The sequence below is a fragment of the Glycine soja genome, chromosome 1, assembly GCF_004193775.1.
Source record: "Glycine soja cultivar W05 chromosome 1, ASM419377v2, whole genome shotgun sequence".
NCBI lineage: Eukaryota > Viridiplantae > Streptophyta > Magnoliopsida > Fabales > Fabaceae > Glycine > Glycine soja.
This window is the reverse complement of record NC_041002.1, coordinates 34,156,631-34,182,215: the sequence shown is the minus strand read 5'-3', so window position 1 is coordinate 34,182,215 and position 25,585 is coordinate 34,156,631. Positions and strand designations below refer to the sequence as shown.

The 25,585-nt window shown below is 37.0% G+C and overlaps 1 protein-coding gene across 1 annotated transcript; it reads left to right on the top strand.

Moving 5' to 3' along the window:
* Nucleotides 1-1,788: 1,788 nt before the first annotated feature.
* On the top strand, nt 1,789-24,859 carry LOC114425753 (the record flags this gene model as incomplete). The annotated part of the gene is made up of 16 exons (XM_028392740.1): nt 1,789-3,027; nt 3,301-4,770; nt 18,925-18,993; nt 19,216-19,435; nt 19,562-19,703; nt 19,867-19,902; nt 20,001-20,073; nt 20,163-20,258; nt 20,353-20,412; nt 20,769-20,891; nt 22,595-22,658; nt 23,312-23,416; nt 24,283-24,350; nt 24,440-24,505; nt 24,600-24,669; nt 24,771-24,859. Coding segments are annotated over 16 exons (3,990 nt in total), but the record flags the coding sequence as incomplete, so codon positions are not given.
* Between the last annotated feature and the right edge of the window lie 726 nt (nt 24,860-25,585).

Sequence of the window (25,585 nt, the reverse complement as noted above, 5' to 3'; positions counted from 1 at the left end):
GTTTAGAAGCTTCAAGAAAAAGATGGCCTCAGCAAATTCCTTATTTCCAGAAGGGAATTCTATCAATAGACCTCCAATCTTTAATGGAGAGGGTTACCACTACTGGAAAACCCGAATGCAAATTTTTATCGAGGCAATAGATCTAAATATCTGGGAAGCCATTGAAATAGGGCCTTATATACCCACCACAGTAGAAAGAGTTTCAATAGATGGTAGTTCATCAAGTGAAAGCATAACCATAGAAAAACCTAGAGATAGATGGTCTGAAGAGGATAGAAAACGAGTACAATACAACCTAAAAGCCAAAAACATAATAACATCTGCCCTAGGAATGGATGAATATTTCAGAGTTTCAAATTGCAAGAGTGCTAAGGAAATGTGGGACACTCTTCGATTAACACATGAAGGAACTACAGATGTTAAAAGATCTAGGATAAATGCACTAACTCATGAGTATGAATTATTTAGAATGAATACAAATGAAAATATTCAGAGTATGCAAAAGAGATTTACACATATAGTAAATCATCTAGCAGCCTTAGGCAAAGAATTTCAAAATGAAGATCTTATAAACAAGGTGCTAAGATGTTTAAGTAGAGAATGGCAACCCAAAGTAACGGCTATTTCTGAATCAAGAGATTTGTCTAACATGTCTCTTGCCACTTTATTTGGTAAGTTGCAGGAACACGAGATGGAACTATTGAGATTGCACCAAAATGAAGAAAATGACAAGAAAAAGAAAGGAATTGCTCTTAAAGCATCATCCTCAATTCAAGAAGAAAGTGATCAGGATAATGATGCAGATGATGATGATGATCTAAGTTTCTTTGTAAAAAGGTTCAACAAATTTCTTAAAGTAAGAGGAAATCAGAGGCGACCAAATTTTAAATCAAAAAGAAGGACAGAAAATTCATCCTCTACTCTAAAATGCTTTGAATGCAATCAACCTGGACATCTGAGGGTTGATTGTCCCATCTTCAAGAAAAAGATGGAAAAATCTGAAAAGAAAAATCATAGTGAGAAGAAACTAAAGAAAGCATACATCACATGGGATGAAAATGATTTGGAATCCTCTGATGATTCTGAAAATGAAGAGATAAATCTTTGCCTTATGGCAAAAAGTTATGAAAGTGATGAAGAGGTAACATCTTCAAACAACTTATCTATTTCTTTTGATGAATTGCAAGATGCATTTGCTGATTTGCATAAAGAATCAATTAAACTTGCAAAATTAGTTTCATCATCAAAGAAAACAATTTCAAATTTAGAAAATGAAATTTCAAAATTAAACAAAGAATTAGATCTTCTTAGAAATGAAGTTTCAATCTCTAAAACAAATGAAAAAGTTAATATCTCCACTATTAATGACAAGAAAATAACAGATTCTTGTAGTTGTTGTGATAAATATGTAAAAGAAATTAAAGAGTTAAAAAATTCACTTGCAAAATTTTCATATAGTAGAAATAATTTAGATGTTATATTAAGTAAACAAAGATATGTGTCAAATAAAAATGGACTAGGGTATAAATCTGAAAAACTACAAAAGGTTCATAAAAACTTTTCCACTTCCACACAAAAATGCAATTCTAATTCTATCACTTGTTTTTACTGTGGAAGAAGAGGACATGGCATATCAACTTGCTACTTCAAGAAAAATTACAGTAATATTAAAATGATATGGGTCCCAAAAGGATCCTCAGTTTATACTAACATGCAAGGACCCAATAAAATTTGGGTACCTAAGTCAAAAACTTGATTATGCAGGTATCTTTGAGAAAGAAGTGGTACATAGATAGCGGATGCTCAAAACATATGACTGGAGATGCATCAAATTTTACACACATATCTCCAAAGAAAAGCGGACATGTAACATATGGTGACAACAACAAAGGTAGAATTCTTGGAGTGGGTAAAATAGGTACAAATTCTTCAAACTCCATTGAAAATGTTCTACTTGTTGAAGGCCTTAAGCATAGCCTGCTTAGCGTTAGTCAACTATGTGACAAAGGCTATCTAGTATCATTTGATTCTCAGAAATGTCTTATAGAACATAAGCATGACATTAATATAAAGCATGTAGGACATAGAGTCAATAATGTTTACATGATAGACTTAAGCATAAAACAAGAAAACAATCATTGCTTTCTTAGTAAAGATGATGATCCATGGTTATGGCATAAAAGAATTGCTCACATAAACATGGATCACTTAAATAAATTAATTTCAAAAGATTTAGTAGTTGGTTTGCCTAAATTGAAATTTGAAAAAGATAAATTATGCGATGCATGTCAAAAGGGCAAACAAACAAGAGTCTCATTCAAATCTAAAAATGTTGTTTCAACCACTCGACCATTACAGTTATTGCATATGGATCTATTTGGTCCATCTAGAACCATGAGTTTTGGAGGAAATTACTATGCTTTAGTTATAGTTGATGATTTCTCTAGATATACTTGGACATTATTTATTACACATAAAAGTGATTCATTCCATGCATTTAGGAAACTTGCTAAAGTCATACAAAACAAGAAAAATCTCAAGATTGCATCCATTAGAAGTGATCATGGGGGTGAATTTGAAAATAAAGATTTTGAATTATTTTGTGATGAACATGGTATTGAACATAATTTTTCTGCACCAAGAACTCCTCAACAAAATGGAGTTGTTGAGAGGAAAAATAGGTCATTGGAAGAAATTGCAAGAACTTTATTAAATGATACTTATCTTCCAAAGTATTTTTGGGCTGAAGCTGTCAATACTGCATGTTACATCATGAATAGAGCCTTGATAAGACCTATTTTAAAGAAAACCCCATATGAGTTATTTAACGGTAGAAAACCTAATATTTCTCATCTACATGTTTTTGGGTGCAAGTGCTTTGTACTTAATAATGGTAAAGATAATCTAGGAAAATTCGATGCAAAATCTGATGAAGGCATTTTTCTTGGATATTCCTTACAAAGCAAAGCATATAGAATATATAATAAGAGAACTATGAATATAGAGGAATCCATTCATGTTACCTTTGATGAATCTAATGCTATATTGTCAACAAAGAATATGCTAGATGACATTGCAGATTCTTTAGAACATATGAACATTCATGAACAAGATTCCAAAGGAAATGACAAAGGAAACAATGAAGATCCTCCAGAAGAAGGCAAATCCAATGATGTACTCCCAAGAGAATGGAAAACTTCAAGAGATCATCCCCTCGATAACATTATTGGTGATATCTCAAAAGGGGTAACAACTAGACATTCTCTTAAAGATTTATGCAATAATATGGCTTTTGTATCTATGATTGAACCTAAAAATATAAAAGAAGCCATAGTAGATGATAATTGGATCATTGCCATGCAAGAAGAACTAAACCAATTTGAAAGAAACAATGTATGGAAATTAGTAGAAAAACCTGAAAATTATCCTGTTATTGGAACAAAATGGGTTTTTAGAAATAAATTAGATGAACATGGTATAATTATTAGAAATAAAGCCAGGTTAGTAGCAAAAGGGTATAATCAAGAAGAGGGGATAGACTATGAAGAAACATATGCTCCTATTGCAAGATTAGAAGCCATTAGAATGCTTTTGGCATATGCATCCATAATGAACTTTAAACTTTATCAAATGGATGTTAAGAGTGCCTTTCTAAATGGCTTAATTCAAGAAGAGGTATATGTTGAACAACCCCCTGGTTTTGAAATTTCTGATAAACCAAACCATGTTTATAAATTACAAAAGGCTCTTTATGGTTTGAAACAAGCCCCTAGGGCATGGTATGAACGATTAAGTAATTTTCTTCTTGAAAAAGAATTCTCCAGAGGTAAAGTGGATACCACATTATTCATAAAGAGAAGGCATAATGATATTTTGTTGGTTCAAATATATGTTGATGATATAATTTTTGGATCCACTAATGATTCATTGTGCAAGGAGTTTTCCCTTGATATGCAAAGTGAATTTGAAATGTCAATGATGGGAGAACTAAAGTACTTTCTGGGATTACAAATCAAGCAAACTCAAGAAGGTATATTCATCAATCAATCCAAATACTGCAAGGAATTGATCAAAAGATTTGGGATGGATAGTGCAAAACACATGTCTACACCGATGAGCACTAATTGTTACTTAGATAAAGATGAATCTGGTCAGTCTATAGACATAAAACAATATCGAGGTATGATCGGATCTCTTCTTTATTTATCTGCTAGTAGACCTGATATTATGTTTAGTGTATGCATGTGTGCTAGGTTTCAATCCAACCCCAAACAATCACATCTAAGTGCAGTAAAGAGAATCATGAGATATCTATTAGGAACAATCAATTTAGGATTATGGTATCCTAAGAATTCAACATGTAACTTAATAGGATATTCTGATTCTGATTTTGCCGGATCTAAAACTGATAGAAAAAGTACAAGTGGAACTTGTCAATTTATTGGATCGGCTCTTGTCTCATGGCATAGTAAGAAACAAAACAGTGTTGCTTTATCTACTGCTGAAGCGGAGTATATCTCTGCCGGTAGTTGTTGTGCACAAATTTTATGGATGAAGCAACAATTATCTGACTATGGCATCATTCTTGATCGCATACCTATTAAGTATGATAATACTAGTGCCATAAATCTATCCAAAAACCCAGTTCAACATTCAAGAACTAAACATATAGAGATTAGACACCACTTTCTTAGAGATCATGTCTTAAAGGGAGATTGTGTTTTAGAATTTGTTGATACTAAGAATCAACTTGCTGATATTTTCACTAAACCTCTCCCCAAGGAAGTGTTTTTCTCTATTAGAAGAGAATTAGGTCTCTTAGATGTAAGAGATTTAGAAAAATAGGAATTGATTGGTTGATTGATTGATTGATTGATTGGTTGATTTACTTTTTACCTTTTGATTGTAGATTATTTTGTTTGATCTTGTTTTGAATTCTTGTTTTTATGATAGAATTTATGATTTCTTGTGTATATAGTAATTGAATGATTGAATTTAGTGTATTAGTAGTGAAAATTAGTCATATAGGATGTATTTGAGCATAAATATAGATATTCTCTTAGAAACTAGCCTAGGATAGGCTCTGGTAATCGATTACCATCCAGTGTAATCGATTACACATGAACAGGCAGCCTGTAATCGATTACAACATCCTGTAATCGATTACCAGAAGGCTTATTGGGCCTGTAATCGATTACCAATACCTGTAATCGATTACAATGCGTCATCTTCTATAAATACTCACGAAATCAGAGCTGCTGCGCAGCCAAAGCTTCCTCCACGCTTTCCTCCATACCTAGAACTTCAAACCTTCGATTCTCACTCGATTCTTCACCAAATCACGTCCCGTAAAGCCCAATCTTCCTCTTTTTCACTCCTTTTTCACTTCCACCGATCAAAATCCAGAAAAACTTCATCAAATGGCAGAGCCATCAAAGAAGAGAAAGGGATCATCCTCCACCGCTACCGCTGCTGCCCATCGCCGTCACGGCCCATCCGGAGCACCCACAGCACCTATTCCTCCTTCTTTGTCATCTCCAAGATCATCAACATTGTTTTCATCCGATGATCAACGTCTACGGTACCTTTCTCAGTTTTCTTCTAGAATAATCTTAGACCCTAAGTACCTAGACGTAGAGTTCTTTAATGATGAAACGTTTGATTGCTATCAAGTGTTTCAAAATTCTGGTCTTGTTGATTTCATGTCATTTAAATTGCCATATTATCCTGAACTTGTAAAAGTCTTCTACTGCAATTTAAAAATTCAGGATGGTATTATTATGTCTGAGGTGCATGGTACTTCTATGGTCATTGATCAGTCACTTTTCTTTTCTTTGACTCATTTACCCAGTCAAGGTGCACCTTTTGAGGGCACCATTGTTGATGACTGGAAATTCGATTATTCGAGTCATGATGCTCGTCGCATGGTCTGCAATGATCAAGCTGACATGACCGGTAGATTGTTGGCCGGGTCATTAACTTTTGATAATCGCATCATGCATTATATCATTGTTAGAATTTTGCTTCCTCGGTCTTCAAATTTAGCACAAGCCTCTGAGGAGGATTTGATTCTTATGTGGGCTTTTCTAACCGGTCGTCAGATCGACTGGGCCCATTTGGTTCGGTACCGAATGCATAAGGCATTACGGGCCAATGCACCTCTTCCTTATCCACATTTGATTACTCTGTTTTTGCGTCATTTTCAAATTCCGCTTGATGATGAAACCTTTGTTCAAGTCAAGCGTTCCTTTGCAATTGGTGCTGGAGCAGTGACCTCCTTTGGGTATCGTAAAGATCGGAATGGACAATGGCTGAAGAAGGATGCACTCCCTCCTCAAGATGAACGTACTCCTTCACCGCCTCCTCAACGTGAAGATTCCGCACTCATGAATGAAGTCCTCTCCGAATTACGGGGTCTTCGTTCGTATGTTGGTGACCGCTTTGACTCGTTAGATTCACGCTTTGCCGGTATGGACATTCGTCTTACACAGCTTGAAGAGGATGTCGGATACATTCGTCAGAGTTTCGATCTTCCACCACCTCCTCCGTCTTCTTAGCTTTTAAGATTCTGATTATTTATCTTTTATAAGCCGTGTATTTTGGCTTTTAGTTTCTTAGAATTTACATTATTATGCTAAGTACTTTGCTTATTTATCTTGTGTTTTTTAAAAAAATTTTCAGTCTTGGATATCTTGTGGTTGTTGACATTTTATGTTATTTGAATTCTGGTTTGATTATTTCTTGATTATGAGTTTGACTTATTGTATTTAATACTCTGATACTTATATCTTGCTACTCCATTGTTATATCTATGTTGATTTCCGAGTTCTTTGGCTTTTTGATGTTGCCAAAGGGGGAGAAAAAGGTTGTAGCAAAAGCTTAAGAAAAAGCTTAACAAACTTAGAAATCAAGTGATCATGTATTCCGAAATATAGGGGGAGAAAACGGATGCACATTTTATCTATATACAATTGTTTGTTGCTTGCTTGAATCTTGATTTCAGGTATTGTATTGTCATCATCAAAAAGGGGGAGATTGTAGATGCAATTGGCTTTGATGTTTTGATGATGATCATGATGATGTGTTGCAATTGATGCAAATGGGCTTTTCAAGATTAAAATTCAAGACAAAACTTCAAGATTACAAGGCACAACATCAAGATGATCACTAGAATATTAGGAAGGGAATTCCTAATTGAATTAGCAAAGGTTTGGCCAAGTGATTTAAAATAAAAAGTGTTTTTCAAAGGTTTTACTCTCTGGTAATCGATTACCAGAGGATGTAATCGATTACCAGTGGCCAAATACGTTTTATAACAACTATAAAAATTTGAATTCGAAATTTTAGACTGTGTAATCGATTACACAATTTTGGTAATCGATTACCAGCAGTTAGTAAACGTTTTAATTCAAATTTTAAAAGCTGTAATCGATTACACAATTACTGTAATCGATTACCAGACAGGAATTTCAGAAAAATAATATCAAGAGTCACAACTTTTCAAAGGCTTTACTCATGATCACCAATGGTCTATATATATGTGACTTAAACACGAAATTGCTCAGAGATTTTCAGTACAACAAAGTGTTTATCCTCTCAAAAAGCAATTTCATTTTATCCTCTTTAAGAATTCCTTGGCCAATTCAATTGCAATTCATTAAGGAATTAATTGAGTGCTCAATCTGTAAAATCCATCTCTTTCTAGAGAGATTTGTTCCTCTTCTTCTTCTCATTCTCTAAGGGATTAAGAGACTGTGAGTCTCTTGTTGTAAAGGATCTCTAAACACAAAGGAAGGATTGTCCTTGTGTGTTTAGAACTTGTAAAAGGAATTTACAAGATAGTGGAACTCTCAAGCGGGTTGCTTGGGGACTGGACGTAGGCACAAGGGTGTGGCCGAACCAGTATAAAACTGAGTTTGCATTTTCTCTTCCCTTAATCTCCTTTATTTATTATTGCTTTATATTCATATTCAAGTTGCTTCGTTTGAATTAATATTTAAGAAGATTGTCATTAAGGGAATTCATAACTTGAGTAAAAAGTGAAATAGATTTTTAATTAGGGGAAACAGTTTGGAATATCTTAATTCAACCCCCCCCTTCTTAAGATATCTGAGGCCACTTGTCTAACAAGGATATAATAAACAACCTGGGGTACCTTTCTGCTAGCGACTCCTCTTGATTAATCCACTTATCTGTCCAGAATCTAACTTTCTCTCCATCCCCCACCTTCCACCTCATGTTATTTTGAATAACCAGTTCCTGTTGAGATTGATTGAAAGCTTGTTTTACATCCCTCCACCAAACACATTGTTTTGCTGAATTTCCTGTTTCTTCAAGGTTCCTCCATCCACCATATTTGGAATTCAAAACTCTGGTCCACAGCTCACCATTTTGTTGCATTAATAGCCCCTATAGGTATGCCAAGATACACAAAAAGAAGAGTTAAGCAGCTGTAGTTCACACACACACACACACACAAACTGACTAAAACACACACATAGAAACACACTGACAAAAACACACACACACACACACTGACTGAAACACACACACTCACACACACACAGAAACACACACACACACAGACACACTCACACACACACACACACAGAAACACACACACACACACACACACACACACACACACACACATACACAGCCACACACCCCCCCCACACACACACAGAAACACACACACACACATACACAGCCACACACACACACACAGAAACACAAACACACACACACCCACTAGTCTCCGCACTCAACAATTTTCTGCCTACTCTCCACACTTGCCTTAATATTAGAGCTGACAAAGGAATTGCCTTTGGATGGCACAGACCCTCATGATACACACACACACACGTATGCCCAACTACAATAATAAAGCATAAGCACCCTTGAAACCCAACATTTGAAATTACTTACATAAACAACTACTGATGTCTATATTTGTTTGTGATTGAATTTTACCTTTTGTATGTTCTTGTATGTGATCAGTGTAATTTTCTATATAAACAACTGTTGTTCATGGTGAGTGAACCTTAGATTCCCGTTTGAGACTGAATGCAATGACTCTTGCGGACAGTTTGCATTAGTCATTGTATTTAGTCTTGAATTGTCCGTTTGGACAGTTTGGGGAGACTGGTATTTTTATGTTAGATTCATTCGTGAAGGTTATTGTTATTCTCATTAATTTGATTAAATTTCTGTTCAATGCATTTCAACTTGTTCTCTGAGTGCATACTTGATTATCGAGAAATTCATTTGACCGATGTCATGTCGTGTACTTGGAGACCAATGCGAAATGCTGCAGAAATTTAGTCAAATTTTTGTAAATAATGGTAACCCTGACGTTTGAGGCTAACATAAAAGACAGTCTTCCTAAATGGGATAGGGCCACACCTATAAATAAAAAAGTGAGATTTGCATGCATGGATTTGCTTAGATGGATCGAAGTTGGATCAATCAAAGTCGCATGAGCCCAGAATATGAGGATGGCGTCGAGCAGTTTTTGCAATTTGCTTTAGAAAGAGGTTGACCGAATGAAGAAGGAAAATATTATTGTCCTTGCATCAACTGTTTGAATGGAAGACGACAACTACTTGACGACATACGAGACCATCTATTGTGTGATGGGATGAAGAAGAATTACACGACGTGGATATGGCATGGTGAAGTGACTGACATGCAAAGTGGGTCCCAATCTGAACCGTTTGATGTAGAAATGGGAGATCGCTTGGAGGACATGATTCGTGACCTTGGACAAGAGTGTTTTCAAGAAGCACACGCCCCTGTTTATGAAGGATTGCAGAATGATTCAAAGAAGCCTTTGTATACGGGGTGCAAGAATTCCTTAACCCTGTTGTATGCGGTGTTAAGTCTGGTTAATGTGAAGGCCAGGTATGGGTGGAGTGACAAAAGTTTCACCTCACTGCTTGAGGTAGTGCACAATTTGCTTGCAGAGGACAACACGCTGCCTAAAAGTTACTATAAGGCGAAGAAGATACTGTGTCCCATGGGTATGGAGTGTCAGAAGATTCATGCTTGCCCCAATGATTGCATACTCTACAGGCATGAATTCCAACAAATGTCCAAATGCCCTGTGTGTGGGACTTCGCGGTACAAAGTGAAGGATGACGAGGAAAACAATTATGATGAAAAGTCACAGAGGGGCCCGCCAGCAAAGGTTTTGTGGTATCTTCCAATCATTCCAAGGTTTAAGCGTCTTTTTGCTAACGAAGACGACGCAAAAGACCTAACATGGCATGCAAATGGAAGGATTTCTAATGGAATGGTCCGTCATCCGGCTGATTGCTCCCAGTGGAAGAAGATTGATGGTTTTTATCCGGATTTTGGGAATGAGCCAAGAAATCTTAGACTTGGACTAGCCAGTGATGGAATGAATCCATATGGCACCTTAAGCACTCAACACAGTTCATGGCCAGTTCTGCTAGTAATTTACAATTTGCCTCCTTGGTTATGCATGAAGCGAAAATACATGATGTTGTCTATGATGATATCGGGCCCAAGACAGCCAGAAAATGACATTGATGTTTATCTAAGTCCGTTGGTTGAAGATCTGAGAAAGTTGTGGGACGAGGGGGTTGTAGTGTTTGATGCGTTTCGCAAGGAGACCTTTGAAATGCGTGCAATGCTTTTTTGTACCATTAATGACTTTCCAGCATATGGGAATCTCAGCGGTTACAGTGTTAAAGGTCATCATGCATGCCCCATCTGTGAAGAAAATACAAGCTACATACAACTTAAACATGGGAGAAAAACAGTGTACAGTAGGCATCGCCGCTTTCTAACACCCAATCATCCTTACAGACGACTGAGAAAAGCTTTTAATGGAAGTCAAGAGCATGATATTGCGCCGATACCGTTGACTGGTGAGCAGGTATATCAGCGGGTTGAACACCTGAATACTGTATTTGGGAAGACCCAAAAGAAGGATAAAAGTCAGAGTTGCACATGGAAGAAGAGGTTCATTTTCTTTGATCTTTCGTACTGGTGTGATCTTGACGTTAGACATTGTATTGATGTTATGCATGTGGAGAAAAATGTTTGTGATAGTGTGATTGGGATGCTCCTTAACATTCAAGGCAAGACGAAGGATGGCTTGAATACCCGTTAAGATCTAGCTGATATGGGTATACGATCACAGTTGCATCCAAGGTCTGATGGGAAGAAAATTTACTTGCCCCCAGCCTGCCATACTTTGTCCAAGAAGGAGAAGATATGTTTTTGTCAGTGTCTTCGTCGGGTGAAGGTTCCACAAGGATACTCTTCAAATATTAAGAGCCTTGTGCAGTTGAAGGACCTTAAGCTTGTAGGGTTAAAGTCTCACGATTGTCACGTGCTCATGCAATAATTGTTAGCCGTGGCTATACGAGACATCTTGCCAAACAAAGTCAGGTTAACGATAACTCGCCTGTGCTTTTTCTTCCATTCTATATGTAGCAAAGTCATTAATCCAGTCATGTTTGATGAGTTGGGAAATGAGGCCGCAATTATACTGTGCTAGTTGGAGATGTATTTTCCCCCTGCTTTCTTTGACATCATGATTCACTTGGTTGTGCATCTGGTCAGAGAAATCAAATGTTGTGGTCCTGTTTATCTACGGTGGATGTACCCGGTTGAGCGATACATGAAGATCTTAAAAGGGTATACAAAGAATCTATATCGTCCAGAAGCATCTATTGTTGAGAGGTACATTGCAGAAGAAGCCATTGAATTTTGTTCAGAATACTTAGAGAAGGCTAAAGCTGTTGGGCTTCCTGAGTCTTGGCATGATGACAGAGTGGGTGGTAAGGGTTCAAGAGGACTGCAGGTGATCACTCCAAGTGTAGAAGATTTGTTACAAGCTCACTTGTATGTCTTGAACAACAGTAATGGAGTTTTGCCATACATAGTTAAGCATGAAGCTTTAGTCAAACAGAATAATCCGAAAATGTCAAAGAATTGGGTGTTGAAAAAGCATAACAAGACTTTATGTGATTGGTTTAAAGATACAATCTTTGCAGATGAGAATGCTTCAGAAACATTAAGAAAGCTAGCAGATGAGCCTAAAAGAAATGTTATAACCTGGCAAGGATACGACATAAACAGGTATTCATTTTACACAAAAGCACAAGATGACAAAAGTACAATGCAGAACAGTGGGGTCACCCTAAGGGCTGAATCTCAACACTTTGCAAGTGTCAATGACGCCAATCCCTGTGTAGCTTCCATCCCTTACTTTGGGTTCATTGATGAAATTTGGGAGCTTAATTATGTGAAATTTACAGTGTGTTTTCAAATGTAAATGGGTTGACAGCAATACCGGTGTGTGCACCGATGATATAGGATTTACCCTAGTAGATCTAAAGAAACTTGGTTACCACAATGACCCTTTCATCATGGCAGAACAAGCTAGACAAGTATTTTACGTGCAAGACCCTTGTGATGAAAGGTGGTGTGTGGTTTTGTAGGGCAAAACAGTTGGTGTTAATGTAGAAGATGATGATTCATACATGGACACCTATGTTAGTCCTTTGACCGCTCAAATCACTGGTAACGTTGTGGGAGAAGAAGAAGCTGGCGACGTTCATACTAATCGAAATGATCATGATGAAGGAGAATTGATTAACATCCTCTAATGTAATTTTTTGCAGAGACAGAGGTCACCAAACCTAGTAAGTGACAGCTACATTTTTCTCTGATTGAGGCATCGGTTTTTTGTTTCAATTTGCCTCCTTAGGACTTCATCCAGCTCATGTTTGTCGCCAGTTTCATCATCCACCACCCTTTTCTTCTTTGGCTTCTCACGTTCATTGTTGTTAAACCCATATTTATGCTCTCTTCCCTTCATGTCTTGTTTTATCACAACTTTAGCTGAATCTCCCATCTTCAGCATAGTTGAATCTCCTATCTCATTCTCCAATGACACACTTTGATGGCATGTATCTCTTTTCTTCGTATGGTCTAGTGCTTCAGCTTCAGAATGCATAAAGCAATTAGATTTTTCCAGTGATCACCAAAGGCTTCTGCATCATCATTGACACTCTCCACCCTCTTTAGTTTATGCTTCTGTGTTTTCTTCCGTGCCTCCTCGTTATAAATCTTAGCTTTATTCGAGGTTGCACTAGAACGATCACCACCAATCTGTGCTTCTTCCTCGTCTATCAGGTCAATATGTTTCCTTTCAACTTTTGTTTTGTAAATTACAGTGTAGTTTACAAAAGCAAAGGTGAAACGAAAGATATTGAGCTGGTAGAGGAGGAACAGGCACGGATTGGTGCTGATCCTTCTAGTGGGACCTCCAATAAATCTGAGAATTATAAGGAGGAAGCACGGAAGAAAACACAGAAGCATAAACCAAAGAGGGTGGAGAGTGTCAACGCTGATGCAGAAGCCTTTGGTGATGACTGGAAAATTCTGATTGCTCTATGCATTGTGAAGCTGAAGCAGTAGACCATACGAATAAAAGAGATACAGGCCATCAAAGTGTATCATTGGACAATAAGACAGGAGATTGATTTATGCTGAAGATGGGAAATTCAGCTAAAGTTGTGATACAACAAGACATGAAGGGAAGAAGGCATAAATATGGGTTTAACAACAATGAACGTGAGAAGGCACAGAAGAAAAGGGTGGTGGATGATGAAACTGCCGACAAACATCAGCTGGATGAAGTCCTATGAAGATCCTCCTCATTCTCAAAGAGGGGAACGAGCAACAATTTGAAGGTTGTACATTCAGCAACTAAAGAATTCAAAATAGCTAGTAATAAGAGGGATTTGTTTTCGGGATTTTCTGAGCACCAAGAGCGGCTATGCAAGAACCTTGCACTTGAGGAGGGAAGGATATTTGCAGCTAATGAACAAGTTTCTTGACTATTTGTCCTTAAGATTTTATTGTTTCTTTTTGCTAATATGTAAATATAAATGGTATAAGGGTATTCTGTAAAAACATGGTCTATATTTACTTCTAAGATTGTTAGTGGTAAAAATGACCATGTCCTTATGGCATAGCCTTATATTATTTATATTTACATATAAGAAAAAAAAACAGTAAAATCTGAAGGACAAATAATTAAGAAAGTTGTTCATTAGCTGCAAATATCCTTCCCTCCTCAAGTGCAAGCTTCTTGCGTAGCCGCTCTTGGTGCTCAGAAAATCCCAAAAACAAATCCCTCTTATTACTAGCTATTTTGAATTCTTTAGTTCTTGAATGTACAACCTTCAAATTGTTGCTCGTTCCCCTCTTTCTTTTCTGCAAAAAAGAAAATCAAATGCTGTGAAAACATGGATGAAGTCCTAAGAAAATCAATATCAAAGAAAACATGGATGAAATCACAATTAAAAAGCACAACTACCTATCTTTCAGAGTCCTTTGGTTAATTTGTCTTGTCTCCTTATGTGGTGGGGTTTTGTTTAATAATGTTATACTTTTGCCTTCCAAAAAAAACTTATGACTAATCCTCTTTTCATTAATCCAATTTTGTATGTTATTGTATAAAAGATCATGGGTTCTCCACCTGCCTCCACTACTCCTCCTCCTCCTCCTCCTCCTTCTCCTCCTTCTCCTCCTCGTCCTCCTCCTACTTCGGACGCATCGGCTTCGACGTCTGCCGTGAAGCGGACACGCAAAGCCTCACGCCTACGATCGTTGTCCACTAGACCACCTGGTGTTGAGAGACCAGTGGTGCATGTTGATCCTGCTACAGGGAAAGCCGACAGTCCCCACAAGAAGAAATTAAGAACATATTTGGGGATTGTGGCACGCGATAAGGTGGACATCACCTACGAGAACTGGAAGGAGGTCCCTACTGCTCAGAAGGACCTGATTTGGGAGGATATTCAGGTATTTCTCTTTTCTTATTTGATTGTGTGTAATTAATAGCCAAAAAATTTCATTATTGTAACAAATAAACTTTGTTTCATGTTGTCAGGCGGAATTTGATATCCTAGAGGCTTCTGACAGTAGGACGAAAAGGAAGTTACTACAAACCGTGGGGGAGAGATGGAGGCAGTTTAAATCAGACCTCACGAGGAAATGGGCCCTTGCAGCCGATCAGGACGGTGTCGAGGGCACTGTCTGTGACAAATACGGCATCAGCAAGGAAAAGTGGGCCCAGTTTTGCCAGACTCGCAGAGACCCTTCTTGGGAGGTATGTTCCTTTGCCATTTAAGTTGTTTTTCATATTAAACATGATGTTGTTATACTTCATTCTACCCATTTCAAACATTATTGTTTAATTTTTCCAGGATGTGCGCATCAAGGCACAGACCATCTAGAAGCAGAATACTGCCCCCCATGTTTTGTCTCGTGGGGGTTATGATTATTTGGAGCAGAAGCTCCTGGCTGAGAAGACCAAGAAGAAGATGCAGGAAGCTGCACAGTCAGGAAGCGTTGATGGCGTCATCGACCCTCCATCCCCGGTCAGACGCCACGTGAAGTGGAAGATGGCCCGCACAAAGAAGACAGGGGAGATGACGACTGAGGCCGCAAAGGAAATCGCTGAGAAGATTGTAAGTCATTTTCAACTAACCATTACAATTATGTTTGAATATTTTGAGAATGCCATGTACCACTGTGTGTTTTTTGTGCAGGATTCGTTTGAGGAGCAGGCCACACAGGGATCATTCGTCCCCCATGGACGTCAGGATGTTCTGGCCGCTACTATTGGACGTCCAGAGCACCCTGGACGTGTCCGTGCTGCTGGAGCCGGTGTCACCATCAAGCAATACTTTGGATCGGCTCCACGGACGTCCCGCAGCGCTTCCTCCTTGCCTCCTGACGAATTACAGCAGCTGACTCAGCAGATCAGGGACCAGCTAGAGGAGTCCATCACAGAGAAAGTGACGAGGCAGGTCATGGCATCCTTCAGCCAGCTTCAGTCACAGATGCAATCTCAGGGACCTCCTGAGCCTCTGGTTGGTCTTGGTTCCTCCGGTCCTCGGGTGAGCACAAAGGGGAGTTGTGTTGATCCCTCAGGAAACGATCCTGAGACGAGTGACTCTGACAGGTGCGGCTTGTACATAGAAGTAGATCCTGCCCGCCTGGTTGCCGTGGGGAGAGTTTATGAGGGATCCACTCTTATTCATAACACTCCTTTGTTGCTTGGCCAAGTAAAGGTGAGTGTGGATGAGGTTAAAGATGCACATGCTGCAGTTCCTGTACCCACTACTGAGGTTTCCTTAGTGGGGCAGGCACTTCACACCTTCCTTGCTTGGCCGACACATCTGATCAAGTCTTTATCAAACCAGGTACTTATTGTCCTTACTATATGTTTCTTCTTTTTAAATTAATTCATTAAGCGTGCCTCAAATTTGGCTATTTAACTTTGTTTCATGAACAGGTAGCTGTGTCTTCGCCAAAACCACCTCCGAAGCCCGATCCGGAGGTCGATGATCCACTTTATCTGATGACATTGACCATCCCAGAGCTTTTCTTGAGGCCTTATCAGGTTAGATGGGATGCCACCATGTTCAGGGTCGTTAATCCAGATTTCCCCCTGTACATAAAGCACGAAGACCTCTCCGAAATCGCACACAGTGGTCAATGTCTCAGCATATCAGTGTTACAGTTGTGGATTCTGTAAGTCTTTATATAAAAGGCTTTTATTTACCTAAGTTATGGCTTTCAATTCATAAATATTTAACTTTGACTTAACATAAACAAACATCTCACTGAAACATGTATGCGAGCGGGGAATTCTGATATCTATGGATTCCTCGAGCCTTAGTCCATTCAGAGGTCTGGGCAATCGCAGTTTGAATCTGAAAGTTACATAAAGAGTTGGATGCAGAGTTCACAACGCGATGTGTATCTTGGAGCCTACCTAAATGGGTAAGTCACAAAATAACAAAATTTAATTAATGTTTACTAATGTACTAACCCATTTTAGGTTCCACTGCAGCGGACATTGGCAGATGGTGGTCATCCTGCCCAAGGAACACTTAGTTGTCTGGTTTTGTTCATTGCATAACAGGCCAGACAACTACCTTAAGGGAATTATTAATAGGTTAGTGTTCTTTTCAATACATTTGCATTGTAATACCTCAACGTACAACAACAGTTTTTAATTGTTACTCATATGGAACAGTGCTATCAAGGGTCTTGATGATGCTCCACAGCCTAAATCAAAGGCTCCTGCTAGGTGGATTGTCGTCAAGGTACGTCATTTACATAAAACTTCCACTTATATATATATTTCTTTATGTGTCTGTACACTAGTTGTTTAATCAATATCCAAATTTCATTATGTATTTAGTGTAATAGACAAAAAGGAACTACTAAGTGCGGCTACTATGTCATGCACTAGATGTCCACCATCATTTTAGGAAGTTTTAGAAATAATTGGGAAGCGGTAAGTTTATTTCCAACAAAATCGATTTATTTATAATTTGTATTACATTATTAACTTAATATGATTTATTTAATCATGCAGTATTTTAACGACCCTAGACCATTGGAGCCTGAGAGATTAAAAGCATTGCGGATCCAGTGGGCACAATTTTATCTCCGAGTTAGAGATCAGGCCTAGGATTTAGGGAAATTTTTTAACATTTTTGACATTTTTTATGTAACATGAACATTGAATTCATTTGTTGATTGTTCTTTATAATATATAAATCTGCTATTTGATATTTATTATCATTAAAACTGCTTGAAAGCAGAATAAAATGTTTCTTTGCTGTGAATTGGGCCTCCTGAAATTGCATTTGACAGGTACAATTTTGGGTTTACTGTAAAAACAGAAAGTGTATATAAAAAAAAATATTTGAAAACAACATCGGTTATTAACAAAAACTGATGTTAATATCATAACCAATATCGGTTATAATACAAAACCGATGTTAACGTTTGTATATTAACATCAGTTTTTGGGGAATAACCGATGCCGGCGTTTGTATTTTAACATCGGTTATCTGTAGATAACCGATGTCAACTAGTGTACATTAACATCGGTTAATTATAATTAACCGATGTGAATATTTGAATATTAACATTGGTTATTTATAATTAACCGATGTTATACACAAAGAACTACACCAAATAAGTGTATGCATCATCAACGTTGACATCGGTTTTCTAGAAAAACCGATGTTAAGGGTATATATTAACATCGGTTTTTCTCGAAAACCGATGTTAAACTAACATATTAACATCGGTTTTACTGGAAAACCGATGTCAACATTCATCATGCGTACACTTTTTTTGCTGTTGTTCATTGTGTTTAACATCGGTTATTTAGAGAACCGATGTTGTCATATGTATGTTAGCATCGGTTCTCCAAAACCACTGTTAACATTCATACATTCAACATCGGTTTTAAAACCGATGTAGAATGTTCTAAATAACTGATGTTGAAAGTGTATTTTCTAATAGTGATTGTTGTTTGTCTGTGATGTGCTTTGTGTGGGACTCCTTAGAAGAGCAGACTATGTAGGGCAGCTTTGTACCCCATGGTCGTGATGACATACTCAACACTACCATTGGGCGACTTGACCATGGGGGTCGTGTTCGTGCAGCGGGGTCAGGTGTGATGATTAGTCAATACTATGGAAGGGCATCACACTCATCTAGTAACTCCTCCACATCCATCAGCCAACAATAGTTAGATGAAGTTAATGCAAGGCTTAGGGAAGAAATGAGGAGTCAACTTAGGGAAGAAATGAAGAGTCAGATAGAAGAAGAAAACAAAGGGAGCTTGGAAAAAATGACTATGGCGTTGAAAGAGGCAATTAAAATAGAGTTGTCACAAAAAGGATCCCCGTGCTCACCCCAATTGAGGCTGACATACTAGAATTAGGCGCTCGTGTCAGCATAAAGGGAAGTAAAGTTGAAACTGGTGTGCACCCTTCAGAGAAAGATGTTGCTGATGTCATACCAAGTATGGGATTGTATGTGCAATGTCATGTTGGTACACAGTTGGTGGCATTAGGAAAAATACTTCAGGAGGGTTCCACCATACACAGTGTGGCTTATGCAGATGATATGGTAAGGGTCAGTGTTGAAAAAGTAATTCATGGTGATGCTGAAGTCCCGTACCCCACGTCAGAAATACAGTATGTTAGGCAGGCCCTTGACACATTCATTACATGGCCCACATAACTTGTGAAAGTTGTATCACATGAGGTAACACGTTTATTTTGTCGTACATGAATTAACACATTCATAGATTAGACATGAACTACTAACCCACATTCATTAACCATGCAGGATGCACAAATTACTCCAAACAAAGTGGATGCACATGTGCCAATGCCGGCTGATGTGGATGCAGATGATCTGATGTGTGGGCTGATAAAGTTGAGTTTTGATATTTACAACAAGCCTGTAGAATTTGTGTTTGATGGGAGTAAATTTGGAATTGTAGATGGAGCTACATCGATCTTCCTAACATATTCTGATGTTAGTGAAATAATGGTAGGTGACAAAAGTTTGAACATATCTGTACAACAATTATGAATGATGTAAGTAAAATCCTTATTTTATTTGTTCCTCATAGAATGAATATTCATTATGATATACATGATTATGTTTTTTATTGAAATGTCTTCAATAGGTATATGGATGAGTGGAGTTCAAGCTTGGGTCATGGTTCCGTGTATGCATTCCTTGAGCCACAGTCCTTGCACAATGCAAAGGATAGACATGGTGAATGCCAACAATACGTTGAAACATGGCTTAAGGAATCCCAACGAGAGGTATGCCTTAGAGCTTACTTCCATCAGTAAATCATGTTTAAGAATAATACTTTAATCGATGTTTGTGTCATACATATGTAATGTGCATGAAATGCAGGGCCTATTGGCAGCTGGTAGTTTTGTGTCCTATGCAACATGTTGTTTAATTCTATTCATTGTGTAGGAAACCTGATATTCATATCAAAGCCGCAATTAACAGGTTAAGTGATAACATATAACTTATTCCATGCCTTCTTAAATGTTCATGATAGAATATGTTGTCCTTGTATATGCGTTGATGTGGTTTTTTGTAACCAGTGCAATGAACAAATTAAAGATGACTTCGCATGGTGATACTAAGCAAGCTGGACATAAGTGGATTGAAGTTAAGGTTAGTCATATCATGCATGCCTTATTGTTGTCTGCTGATGTTTTGTAACTTTGTAATGTATAGCATATTGAATTATTTTTCATATGTAGAGTCACATTCAAACCGAATGTTATGAATGTGGATATTACGTGATGCATTGGATGTGGAACATCGTAAGCGAGGAGGTGAAGACTGATTGGTCCCTGGTATAGATAAAGTTCACTTTCTTTATTTGTTGACTATGACTTGTACTCAACTTTGTTATTTGCATCAGTAACTTTTAAATATTATAACTTGTAGCGGTTTGGTGATGACATGCCATTGGACAAGGACACCATGACAACAATTCGGAAGAAATGGGCAACTTATTTTTTAAAGCATAGAGACATAGGGTGTAAAAAGGCTTAATCATTAGTTAGGAATAAAGATTTTGGTGTATTTGATACAATTGGTATAATTTTCTTATCAGCACTTGTAGTATTGTTGACAATTAAGGGACAATAATAATATTACATTGTTGTGAGGTGCTTTTGTTGACATGTTGATGTTTAAAAGTTGTGCTTACAGTCGATTCCCTTATTATGAAGTTATTCTTACATTCTATCCAGTCATTTTCGTAACTGGCCGATACATGGTTATTTTACCCTATTGTGTGCCTTCATATTGGCCTATGTGTACTAGCAGTGGTTTTTATCATTATATTTTTTATGATTTAGGTTGGTGTAACTATTATTGTTGTCGTAGCAGGCTATGGATTTCTTGCAGGAATGATTGACAACCTTAGTAGATGCACAAGTTCAAAAACTGAGAAATTTATCTTGAAGCATCTGTTCAAATATGTACGTTCATGACATGTTATTACATATTCACTTTATTACATTCTCCTACTTGGTGACTATCATTTTGGACAAACGTGTCTGGTAGGATTTTCAATAAAAGAGTCTTAAGAGGCAAGCCGATCTTGTCATATGGGGAGGGTTCTAATCAAAGGTGTTTCTTTATATTGGTCTTTATGATTTATTACTTAGCTTTCTTAGACATGTTGCTACATGGCTTGTTTTATTTGTAAGCTATTTGAATAAAGTGCGATGTGCATCTCTGAAATTTGTGTCAATGACTTACTTTTTTGCAATCGATTTTATATTTGTTATGAGCAACCTACTTTGGCTTGAAGGTGGATCTCTAAAACATTTATAACTTGCCACCATTTTCCTAGCACTTTTAGTAGGTCATTAATTAACATTTTGTTGCTTTGTGTGATGCCGACAAATAAACTTCACATCGAAACTTGTTGTGACCAACGAGGTGTTAGTAACTATATAGGCAACGAGGCATAACTCTGACAAGTGACCAAGTTTTACCAAGTGCATGGATACTAATTCGTTGAAGGCATGTTGGCTCTGTCTATGCATAGTTATGTGCTTCTAATGATGCATGGTTTAGCTGTGTTTCTAATGAGGCACTTACTCACACTGCTTTGATAATTATGTGTATTTTTCCCATATTGAACCAATTTAAAACTTCTTTTGGTGTGGCAATTAAGGGTCTCATGATTTTCCTTGGTTGTTGTTGGATTTCATTTCATATAGGTTGCACAAGTGCTACTGACACTACCATATTCCTTTTTACAACTTGGGATGTTTTCTGGGATCATATTTCAATTTTTTTCTGGACTGATGGGAAGCTGGGCTGCTTAGCTTATCAATGTCCTTTATTTAGGTTGCAGAATAATATGATCAGAAAAAGATCATATTCCTTGCTTTTTGGTGCCTTTATGCTTTGACTGGAAAAACAATCCTATGTTGTCCTCATTTTCTAGCACTGTACCATGCATGTCATTTTTCGTCCTTACTTTTCACTTTTCTATATTGTCCTCACGATTCATTCACTTAAACGTGTCTATGTTAAGGCATTACCAGTACTTTTGCATTACTTTCCCTCCTATGCACCTGCATTTGTATTCATACAATTGCCTACACAACTCATTTCATAACAAAAATATTGTTTAGGCTACACAGGTTGTAGTTGTATAAATTACATTTTGTATTTATTTATTTATTTTTGTAATGAATAATGCAAAGTTCTTTAATGGTGATTAGATTGCATCGGTGTTCTTTAAAGAGGTAGCCTCTAGGATGGTTGGTTCATTTACTGAGCATTGTCGTTTGATACATGGACCAGAGCAGCGGGTCCTAGAAAACTCGTATGGAAAAAGGGCATAAAGTTCTGCACCAGTTTCTTGCCTTGAAGAACATAATAGTTGAGGTCAATTTATAGTCTCTAAATCAATTGGGTGTATTTTTATTGTTTGGCAGCTCAATGCTAAATGATTGATCATTTCTCTTTCTAATCCCTAGTGATTTTTGTAATTTTCATGTAGATGAATTCTACAAAATATTGCGAACAATCTCGAAGTTGATATGAATTCTATACGATCATATTCCTTTTGGACTGATGGGAAGCTGGACTGATAGGATTCATTCACTACCATAGCTAATTTGGCTTTATTTTATGATCTTTTTCTGATCTTATTATTCTATAGTCAACAATTGCAACTTTCTTCATTGAAGTTATGGCTAAGATTGGTGGTAACACTACTGGCCCAGGTACATAATAGTGTACAATGAATTCTGTGCCAGTTTGTTGTCTTTATAATTTGACTAATTGATTTAATTTGTTTGGAGGTCATGTTGTGGTCAATGTTTACATTAATCATTACAAGAAGTTTGCCTTTGTGGAGATAAGATCTGTTGAGGAAGCTAACAATACGATGGCTCTGGATGGGATTATTTTTTAGGTATCTTTTGGACTGTAATCCAAATCTTGGGTTGCTTTTTCCATTTTCTTATGCAAGAATGCAAGTATATCCATTGGTGGTAATCCAAATTTCTTTTTTAATTCAGGGGGCACCTGTTAAGGTCAGGCGACCTATTGATTATAATCCTTCCTTAGCTGCTACCCTAGGCCCAAGGCAACCTAACCCAAACCTGAATCAGGGTGTTGTTAGCTTAACACCTGGGTTGGCCACTGGACTTCATGGTCCTGATCGGATTTCATGGGATTTTCCATTACCTGAATCGGGGTGTTGTTGGCTTAACACCTGGGTTGGCCGCTGGACTTCATGGTGCTGATCGGATTTCATGGGATTTTCCATTACTTGTACATATGTTTCTTACCAAGATCACTTGTACATGTGTTTTAAATTCTAACTGCTTTATACTTTTGATTTCGATCTATAGAAACTTTAATTATGTTGCAGCCAGCCTCATTTCTCAAACTCGTGCAGTTTCTTCAGATGAGCTCAAAAATGATGAAGAATATGATGAGATACTTGATGATATGAGACAGGAGTGCTCAAAATTTGGTAATTTGTGATTTCTGATTTAGTTTGCTTGTGTGACTGTCAAGAGTTTGTTACTTCATTTGAATTCATATACTGTTTGGCATATATATATATATATATATATATATATATATATATATATATATATATATATATATATATATATATATATATATATATATGCAATGGTTTAACATAATTTTATTGTCACAGGGAATGCATTCAAAGACGGTTATTACGAATAACCATCATTGAATGTAAGGATTTCTATGACGGTGTTTGGAAAAAAAAATCGTCTTTGAATAGTCTCATTCAACGACATTTTTTATGGTGACCATCGTAGAAATCCTAATATTCAATGACGAGTATAAACGAAAAACCATCATTGTATGGAACTCTATTAAGTCAAGGTTTACCTTTACACCGACTTAAAATGACCCACAAACAATGACGGTGTTAACCTTAACACTGACGTAGAAATTATGGCAATCAACGTCGGTTGTTATTGAAAACACCGTCGTTGAATGAAAGTATATTACAACAGTGACTGCAACAACACTGGCGTAGTTTCATCAACAAACAAAGACGGGTCTTTTACAACCGTTGTATAAGGCTGGACTTTCAACAACAACATATTCAAAGTTGGTCTATGACCCAACATAGAATATCAGTAATAACTGATATAGAAGGTCATTTTTTTAGTAGTGATATGTGCACCTCAAACAGAAAGGGACTATTGTTGAGAAACTCATAGAAGAAACACTGACATAAAGGAGACAGTTGCAGCAACTCCTTTCAATATGTGTAGGTATTGGGTGCTCTATTATACTATTTTACTATTTTAAAGCTTTGTAAGATTTCTAGCCATATATGCATGTATCTTGTAGCTGAAAGGACAACGGAAGAGACAACCATGAATGAAACTAGCTCCAGATCTCACCAAATTCTTAGATTGGTATTTATTTTATCATTAAATTACTAAGTAATTAAGATAATCTTCTCATTTTTTATTTCTAAATTTTCACAAAATGATGATTCTCGCAGACAGTTGAAAGTAATCCTTGTGATTATGCAGACACCGCAAGATCCAGAGCTCTATTTGCCTATGTGGTATGATCTTTTCCACTTTTTATCCTATACAAGAGTGTTTCTATGTGTGTTAATTGACTCGTAGATGAAATGAATAGTTGGTTTCTTTGTACAGAATTTTGTTGATCTAGCCAGAAGTGAGCGTGCTTCTCAAGCAATGACAGCATGCACAAGATTGAGAGAAGGTAGCTACATAAATCACAGTTTACTAAGCCTTGGAACTGTAATTCAAAAACTAAGGTAGAATTCCATCCTGCGTACTGAGTTTAATTTTTTATAATTATAGGCTTCATCAACTTTCACTTTGCATTTCAGCTTAGAAAAGTTATCTATCTGCTCTCAATTTTCCTGTTGATTATTGCTCTGTTACTATGACTCTGCCTCATTGTTAATTTTTAATGATGAAATCATTATCTTTGCAAGTAGTTGTTGTAAAACAACTTGACCGAAATTGTCTTCAAGGAAATTGAGAGTTTTTGGTGGAAGTTCTAATGCTCAGTCTCTTGCATCATCCAAATCTTGTGAACTTAATTAGTTATTATGCTAATGGTGATCAGTGGCTGCTTGTTTGTGAATTTATGCCATTGGGATCTTTGGAGGATCATTTACATGGTTAGATTGCATTCTTTTATAACTGATACCTTTGCTTCTTCAATTATAGTGCTTTCATATTATAAAGCTATAAAATATTTAATTTAATGTTGATTCAATCTTTTTAATTTCTTAATTGTCAAAGGAATGCTATAACTTGTAGGATAAAGTGGGGAAGGAAAAAGTGTAGGATTCCTTCTTGAATGGGACGTTTTTTTTCATTCTATGGTTAAATTCACTATTATCAAACAAAAGAATTATGTGCTTTGGCTGAATTCTTTCTAATAAAAATGGGGGAAACTGTATATGACATGAAAGCAGGGAGAAAACAAATAAGATTGTTATCATGTTCAAATTCAAAGGCTTAAATATACCATTCCAGAGGCATTAAAATAAAAAAAGAGAAAATGCATCACTTTTTTTTATTTCTACAAATCAAATTATGTTAGGAATTAAGAAGTTAGCTAGGAAAGTTATTTTAGTTGGTTAGTAGAAGGGTTAGGCAAATAG